At 55.5% G+C, this 8,186-nt stretch overlaps 2 protein-coding genes across 15 annotated transcripts in view; one reads left to right on the top strand and one right to left on the bottom strand.

Annotated features, from left to right (window-relative positions):
* Positions 1-157: 157 nt before the first annotated feature.
* PSMB4 (proteasome 20S subunit beta 4) lies at positions 158-3,587 on the top strand. Its single transcript, XM_075176087.1, has 7 exons — positions 158-406; positions 1,105-1,311; positions 1,734-1,880; positions 2,053-2,134; positions 2,224-2,340; positions 2,873-2,961; positions 3,449-3,587. Exons 1-7 carry the CDS (start codon positions 285-287, stop codon positions 3,459-3,461), a joined length of 777 nt encoding a protein of 258 aa, XP_075032188.1. The 5' UTR covers positions 158-284; the 3' UTR covers positions 3,462-3,587.
* Positions 3,588-5,309: 1,722 nt separating this feature from the next.
* Positions 5,310-8,186, bottom strand: part of POGZ (pogo transposable element derived with ZNF domain) — a 39,230-nt gene continuing 36,353 nt past the window's right edge. For all 14 annotated transcript variants that reach the window (XM_075176075.1, XM_075176074.1, XM_075176079.1 and 11 more), the window contains one exon: positions 5,310-8,142. In XM_075176075.1, the coding sequence (XP_075032176.1) occupies positions 6,570-8,142 (1,573 nt within the window). In that variant the 3' untranslated portion in view covers positions 5,310-6,569. The remainder of the gene's footprint in view (positions 8,143-8,186) is intronic.

Genomic DNA, 8,186 nt, shown 5'->3' with positions numbered 1-8,186 from the left:
CCGAGGAGCCTCTGCGGCTCCCGATCCCTCAGAGACAGTGGAGGGACCCCCGAGCCTGCAGCGGGGCGCGGGGTGGGGCGAGGCCCCCGGCCCCGAGGGGCGATCCGCAGCCCGCGCAGGCGAGTTCCGCCACACACAAGATGGCGCCCGGCCCCGCCCTCCCCTCCCGGCTGGCTCTGGCCACATCCAAGGTGGCGCCGTGGCGCCCCCTCCTCGGCCTACGGCAGCCGGGAGCGGCCGCTCTTCCGCCGCGCCTGCGCAGCGCGGGCCGCACCGTGACTAAGATGGAGGTCGGGGGAGCGCGGGCGCCGCCGCCGTTCTGGGCCGGGGGCCCGGCCCCGGGGCAGACGTACGCTCCCGGCGGGCCCGGCCCCGCCGCCGGCCTCCTGCCCTTCACCCGGACGCTGTGAGTGCGGGAGAGGCTGAGGGGACCGGGGAGGGAGGGGACGTGGGGGGCCTGGGGTGCTGAGAGGGGAGGGCCTGGGGAGATGGAGGGGAGCTGAGGGGCTGGGGATGCAGGGGGGCCCTGGGGGCTGGGATGGGAAGACTGGGGTGACTGGAGAAACTGGGGAGCTGGGAGGAGCTGTGCTGGGGGAGCAGGGAGGGGGCTGGTGTGGGGAGCTGGGCTGGGGGAGCAGGGAGGCGGCTGGGACGGAAGAAGCGGGGCTGGGGGAGCAGGGAGGGGGCTGGGGGAGCAGGGAGGGGGCTGGGACGGAAGAAACGGGGCTGGGGGAGCAGGGAGGGGGCTGGGACGGAAGAAGCGGGGCTGGGGGAGCAGGGAGGGGGCTGGGGGAGCAGGGAGGGGGCTGGGACGGAAGAAGCGGGGCTGGGGGAGCAGGGAGGGGGCTGAGGGAGCAGGGAGGGGGCTGGGACGGAAGAAGCGGGGCTGGGGGAGCAGGGAGGGGGCTGGGGGAGCAGGGAGGGGGCTGGGACGGAAGGAGCGGGGCTGGGGGAGCAGGGAGGGGGCTGGGGGAGCAGGGAGGGGGCTGGGACGGAAGGAGCGGGGCTGGGGGAGCAGGGGCCGGGCGGTGTTTGAGGACCGAGGACCCGGGGGAGTGCGGGGCCTCACTGGTGCCAGGGCTGTGGTGACGTTTGGGTCTTCAGGAGCCCGATGGTGACGGGCACCTCGGTGCTGGGAGTGAAGTTCGACGGGGGGGTGATCATCGCCGCAGACATGATGGGCTCCTACGGCTCCCTCGCCCGCTTCCGCAGCATCTCCAGGCTGCTGAAGGTGAACGACACCACCATGCTGGGGGCGTCCGGCGACTACGCCGACTTCCAGTACCTCAAGCAGATCATTGACCAGATGGTGTAAGTTCTCCTGTCCCGGGCTGCCGCGCCTGCCTCCCTTGCGGCTCCGGCTCGGGCCGGGCAAGCCCTGACCGTGCTGTGGTTTGTGCTGTGCTGCTCTCCTTTCCCAGTCCTCAAAGGACTGAAATGTAATTAAATGCATTCACTGAGCAGGGACGAAACTGAGCCGAAATCCCCCTTGTCCTTTGGTACAAGTGTCTTTTCCAAATTCTCTGCTGAGCGCTGTGGAGAGCCGGTTTCAGTTATTCTTTGTGGCCTTTGGCTGATTCGCCCCTCGTAAGGTCTTGTTTCAAAAGAGCCCGTGGGGAGTTTGCGGGAGGGCGCTCTGTCCTGCTGGCGGTGCAGCTGGAGGTGGGCTGCTGCTCCCTTATCCCGGTGGTTTCCAGCTTTTCTTAGTTGGGTGAAATTTCTACCCAAATTAGAATCGACGAGGAGCTGTTGGGAGATGGTCACAGTTACAGCCCGAAAGCCATTCATTCCTGGCTGACAAGAGTCATGTACAACCGGAGGTCCAAGATAAATCCGCTCTGGAACACCGTTGTCATCGGAGGCTACTACAATGGCGAGAGGTGAGCGAGGACGTGGAGCGTGGGATGGTTACTGCGCGTCCCTCCCTGGGGCTGCTTCTCGTGGCGCGGGATTCAGAGGGGTCTCGGCTGGGTGTAGCCCCTCAAAAGCCGAGTCCGTCCCCGCCGCAGCCCCGCCTGTGCAGCCGCCACGCTCACAGATCTGTCCCTTCAGCTTCCTAGGTTACGTGGACATGCTCGGCGTGGCCTACGAAGCCCCTACGCTTGCTACGGGTTACGGAGCGTACCTAGCTCAGGTAGAGCACGCTCTTGCTCGGCTGCTAAAGCGACCTCGGTGCTGGGTGACTGAGCTGTCGAGCTACTGGATTTTATTTTTCTCCCCCAGCCGTTGATGAGAGAAGTCTTGGAGAAGAAGCCCAGCCTGACGAAGGAGGAGGCCCGAGACTTGATCGAGCGTTGCATGAAAATTTTGTATTACAGAGACGCTCGGTCGTTCAACAGGGTGAGTGCCCAGCTTTGGCGTGCCGCGGGGACGAGCCGGTGTGCCTGCTCCGCGGCGCAGGCCGACGTTCCAGTCTTCCCCCGGCCATCTTCTGTCTCTGGTCTCAGGAAACCTTGCAGTAACTCCTGAGCTGGCAGAGGTGGGGCGTGTTAAGAGATCCTGTTAGCAAAGCTGTGCTCCAGAGCCAGTCTCCCCTTGTGTCCTGCAGCCTCAGAAGAGCTGTTTGAGTCCGAGTGATGCTCACCTCTGGTGTTGTCTTAGATCTGATGATACTTCTCCCATCACTGCAGTTGCAGCATCCAGAGCCTGCAATCTTTTAGCTTTGGAAGAGTTTCTTTTGCTACCACTGTCTCAACTTGCCCACCAAAGAAAAAGTAAAAACGTTACTGAATGCAAAGCCACGTTAAAACAAGCTTGTTTGAAGGACAGCTGTTATTAGTGACTTACTGATTAGAGCTTTCACAGGGCCCATCTCAAGTTCAGGTATGGAAGTCGGGTTTTATTGAGAGCTGTCACTGTTTTCTCTCCTCAGTACGAAGTAGCGATTGCAACGGAGAAGGGCGTGGAGGTGGAAGGGCCCCTGACCCTGGAAGCCAACTGGGACATAGCACACCTCGTCAGGTAAGGCCGGGGACTGCACGCAGGTTGAGCGCTTAGCCTGCCAGTCGGCAGGCCCCAGGCACAAAACGAAGCGGTTAGTAAAGGCTGGGCGACGCGCAGCCGCTGCAGGATAACGTCCCTCTCACGTGCCGCAGTAGGAGCCTCCCTGATCCCCGCCGCGACCCAATTCTTGGATTTGGGGGGTGGTTGTGGCCGGCAGGAGGAAGCGCGGGCTCCCCGTGCGCCGGGAGGCGGCTTCGGGCTCCACTCTCTGCCTGGCTGCTCTCTCCTTTGCAGCCGAGGCCTGAAGGCGTTGGCGCGAGCTCCTTCGGGAACGGGAAGGCTTTTTGTTGCTGTTCCGTCCGCTTTGCTGCCTGCGCGCTCCCTCAGGACCCTGCCGCTGACGGGCAGCTCCTGAGAAAAGCGGAAATGGCGATTTTGTTAGCGCAGGCGGCGACTGCCTCCGGGTTGTGTCGTGTCCTGACCTTATCGAAACATCTTCTTGCAGTGGCTTTGAATGATCTCCGAAGAGCTGCTCCAGGCTGTTGTGTCGGCGCTATCGCCCTTTATATGTGCTGTAAATCCGTTACTCCTTTTGAAGCTCTGATCTGACTTGTTTTGGAAATGAAATAAACCTGTTAAGACAAGCCTGTGTGTGTGTGCTGGGGTTTAACGAGTAAGTGCACCGTCCTCCTCCCGCGTCTGACCTCCAGCCCCTCTCTCAGAGGGGGGTCGAGGCGCTCCCTCGCTGCCTCCCGCTGGCACCCGTGGCCTCTCTGCTGGAGACGACCACGACGGATGGTCGTGGGATGCTTCCTTTCCCCACGTCTCCCTTTTAGTAGAGGTTTCTGAGCTGCAGGTTTGTATTTTGCTGTACAAGACGACTCCAGCAGCCGCTGGAATGTTCCACCTCTGGGACTCTAGGATTAGCGCTTGGCTGGTACCCGTTTGCTAAATCTTAAGTTAAACATGCAAATGACTTAAGATTTGCCCTAACGGAAGAAAAATCTTCCGAACTGTGACATCTGTGACCGGGAGCGCGCTGTAATCCTCTGGGGTGTTCCCGCAACCTAGACCCGCGTCTGGCACGTGCCGTGCTGCTCCTGCAAGCGCTTGTAACCCAGGGAACAGGAATTCTGATCTGGACAGGTAAAAAGCCTCAGTCAACCTTTAAAAGCCACCTGTGGACAGAAGGAAAACACATCTTTAAAATGTTTTCTGTTTAAAAAAAGTACTTGTGAACAGTATGGAAAATAATGGAAAAGTCAGCTGGGTCTTCCTCCTGCTGGGGTCTGTGGGGAGCGGGAGCGGGGGTGCCGCGGTGCTGCCTCGGTCCGTCGGACTGGAACGGGTGGGCAGCGACGTGGGTGCTCTGCCGGGCACCGCGATGGGCCGGACACGGAGGCGACGGCGGGAGGTAGAGCGGCGTTCCCAGACAGATTTCAGATTCATCCCGCCGCTGGTTCCCGCGCTGCTCTCCCGTCGGGCGTTCGACCGCGGTGCCGACTCCTCCGGCCCCGGCTGCTGGCGGAGCTCCAGGACACCTCTAAGGTGAGCGCGCCAGGTCCTTGTTAGCGTATTCAACATCTACATTTTGGTAATCCTGCAGCTCTCCGCACCTATTAAATGCTCTGGTTGAAAGCACAGCGGGGAAAAATGCCGGGGGGGGGTTGAGTTCAGTTTCTTTAGTTTTCTCTAATCACCAAGATTAGAATAATTAACACCTCCCTAATTTAAATTCCTATTGTTCTGCCTTCTGACAGCAGATACACAGGGGCTCCGAAAATGAAGGACAGTCGCCCTACAGCTCCCGCACCGCCGTCACAACCCCGGCCGGCGATGGGGGGGAGTAACAAAACGGTGTTACGTGTGCTTCAGGGAGGGCTGAACCGGGTATTCCGTAGCCTCACGTGAAATAAACTCACAAACAATATTAAGAGTGGTATTTATGACTACCCGAGATAAACAACAGTAAAAATATTTATTCAGGAGAGTGTTTTATTAATGATTTTTCAGACTTTTATTTAAAAAAAAGCAAATCTCACTGGGGAAGAGTAGGTTGTTCCACTGCACCTACTGTATAGTTAAAGGGCAGGGAGGGGCTGCAGAAATGCAAACGGGACCACGCTCTGCCCCAAGTGTCAGAGGCATGTAAACACATTTAATTGCTAGCCCATCTCTGGGTTTCTTCAGGACATGCTAAACGACTCTGGGTGCAGAGAGGGAACCCAGCCGGCAACCCGGGCTCGGCGCCGAGGCGCAGCCTGCGTCAGGCTCGCTCTTGCACGGCGCGGAGCAGTTCACGATGCGCTTCATACGGTATCACGGGAGTTAAATAGTTCTTCATAATAAAAACACATGTTTATAAATCCATTTCCCTGGTTTTATTAAATGTTCCACTTATGTACATTTTAAAGATGAACCATTTACAGGTCTGCACATGCTGCCCCCTGCTTTCCTTAGGTAATAGGGAAGGTTCACAAAACCTCTATGGAAACAGAAAGGTGCAGGTGCTTCTGAATTCTGTATGTCAAAATGCTTTCCGTTTATACCATAATACATACAATTAAAAAACCCTCAAACATGCAAATTGTAGAAAAATTTAAGCTGGCAGTGAAAAATAAAAACAAACGTCTTCTTTTTGTGCACGTCACAGTTTGTTTCATTAAATCAGGTTTCTAATTCTAAGGAACGTAGTGTCTGATGCCACTGGTTAAAGCAGGTTTATCAACTACTAGTAGTTAAAAGGTCAACGTTTAATGGTCCGTACAGTCTTAACTCCCACCTACTGTACAGGAAGATCAAGACAGACTTGACTTTCCTCTTCCACCAGGTACCCTCTGTCAGTAATTCTTTGGAGCAAGGCGGGTGCCGGGTGGTTCCCGGGTGGAGGAGAGGAACCACCGCACCGCGTCAGAGCGTCAACGGGAAACCGAGGGGCTGGCTCGGCACCGCCCCTAACTCCCTGGTCTCAGTTCAACCCCAGTTCAAAGTGTCGTGGCTCCCAAGAAGCGTTGCTGGCATTGAACAGGCAAAATGCTTTCGCTTGTGTTTTTACCCCGCGTCCAAATTCACAAGCAAAATAATTACTCTTCTTTAAAAAAACCAAACAAACCAAAAAAAAAAAAACCAAACCCAAACCAAACCCAAATCTCAATGGCCAATTATAGGAGGTTCACACATTAAAGCAATAACTCATATCTAAATTTTCCACAGAAACCTATATCTCTGGGTCAAGTGTTAAAAAAAAAAATATCTGTGTTAAGACAACCAAAAAGATTTATATACTGGTTCATTAGCTACATATTTTTTTCCTTTCTTTAGAAATGGTCACATTGACAATGTATAATTCAAAACATTTCTGCACAATAAAAACAGAAAACTATGATACAGTGAGGTAAAGAAAACGCAAAAATATTCACCCACAATATATTTTCAGAAAATACCAACACAGTGATTTTTCTTTTAAAAAAGCACAAAACTTATAAATGAACAGCATAAATGGCTATTTATCTGAGTGATCGCCTACGAATTTCCTAAACCCACAAATCCACAGGGAAGTGTAATGGTCTCATCCAACATTTATTTAAAAAATAACCCTTTCTGGATCACGACCCGCAGATCAGTGCTCAGATTTCCATCAGATCCAAATCAGCGTCTTCAAAGCCATAAAATGATTCAGTCTCACTCTCCCCCTCGAAGAGCTGATGGAGGATTTCTGGGTCTGCAGATTCCTCGGCCTGGGTCCGATCCTGGACCTCAGCCGCCGCCTCCTCCTGCTGCTCATCGTTCAGCTTCAGCTGCTCCTCCAGCGAGGCGATCAGCTCCTCCTGCATGTCGGCGTTGCGCGTGGGCGAGTTGGCCGTGCCGTCCGGACCGGGCAGCACGCTGGCCACCAGGAAGGACTGCTGCACAAGTTCAGGAGAGTCACTGATGACCTCCAGGACCTCTGCCAGCCAGCATAAAACCAGCTGGAGAAGAATGTCCGAGTCGCACGTGGAGTCCGCCATTTCCTTGGCTTGCTCTTTCCACTTTTTATGCAGGAAATTTTTCACAGTCCTTTTAATACAAACATCTAGAGGTTGGATTTTGGAGCTGCAGCCGGCAGGGACAACAGCCGGCAGAGTGCTGGAGGCACTCAGCAAGGAAAGTACTTCTTCCGATAGGTGCGTTCGGTGACAATCCAGCACGAGCATGCCCTTGCTGTTCTGACACTCCGTGTGCTTCTGCCACACTCTGGAGGACCACAACTCCATGACTTCGTCGTCACTGTATCCGTTCTCCTTTGCTTCCAACATGATGGATTCCGGCACGTTGGCGGGCTGCTGTACGTGGCCCCTGTAGAAGACCAGCGTTGGGAGAACGCTTCCGTCGGCGAGGATCGTGAGGACAACGTCGCACCAGGGCTCCCCGGTTCCCACCGTCTGCAGAGCGTTCTCCTTCCTGTCATCGCTGCTCAGCACCTCCACGTCGAGGAAGAGAGAGATTTCGTCGATGGCCGCGATCATGGAGAGAGGCAGGTCTTGAGTGTGGATTTGCCGCTGCACAAACTCGATGAAGCAACTGGCGTTGTCCTCTACGTCTTTGGGGAGAGGGTGAGCCACTGCCCTTCGAGTATGCGTGCTGAGGTTGTGCCGTAGCATGAACCTCACCGCCCACTCATAGGAGATCTTGAAGCCACCTTCGAGGGATCGGCCAATCTTGGTGGCTTTCTGGAAGAGAGTCTCCTCGTTCACAGGCAGCTGCTGCTCCCTCTGCGTGAGGACCCATTCCGCTAGTTTCTCTTCAGCCTCTAAGCTGAGGTACTTGCCCTCTGACAGGGATGCCAAGTTCTCTTCTTGGAAAGCCTGAAACCTTCGTAGCCAGCGCTTGATCCGCCTCTGAGGGTTTCGGAAGTGCTCTGCAGCCTGTTCAGTGTTGCAGCACAAAGCAAACAGTACAACTCGCAGCTTTTTTACCGACAGCTGCTCCTTTTTGCTTGCAGGCTCAGGCTCCTTTGTCGGCTGCTCGTCTTCTTGAGCGTCAACGTTTAAGCACTCTTCTTCCTGGCAGACCAGAGGTCTGTTGTAGGCAGCTGGTGCCAGTTCAGGCTCCAGGTCATCTTTCGCAGGTAACATAGACTTTGTTTTCACAGTAGCAGCTTTACTTGGGGAATAGGTAGGGCATGTGTTCTTCATGCTTTTGTCCTGGGGCTGAATGTGCCTTGAAGGGAGAGAACACAGGACCTTCTTAAAACCGAGAAAATA

The sequence above is a fragment of the Calonectris borealis genome, chromosome 29 (assembly GCF_964195595.1).
Source record: "Calonectris borealis chromosome 29, bCalBor7.hap1.2, whole genome shotgun sequence".
Classification (NCBI taxonomy): domain Eukaryota; kingdom Metazoa; phylum Chordata; class Aves; order Procellariiformes; family Procellariidae; genus Calonectris; species Calonectris borealis.
Note: the sequence above shows the minus strand (reverse complement) of the source record. Positions and strands in the feature narration are given on the sequence as shown.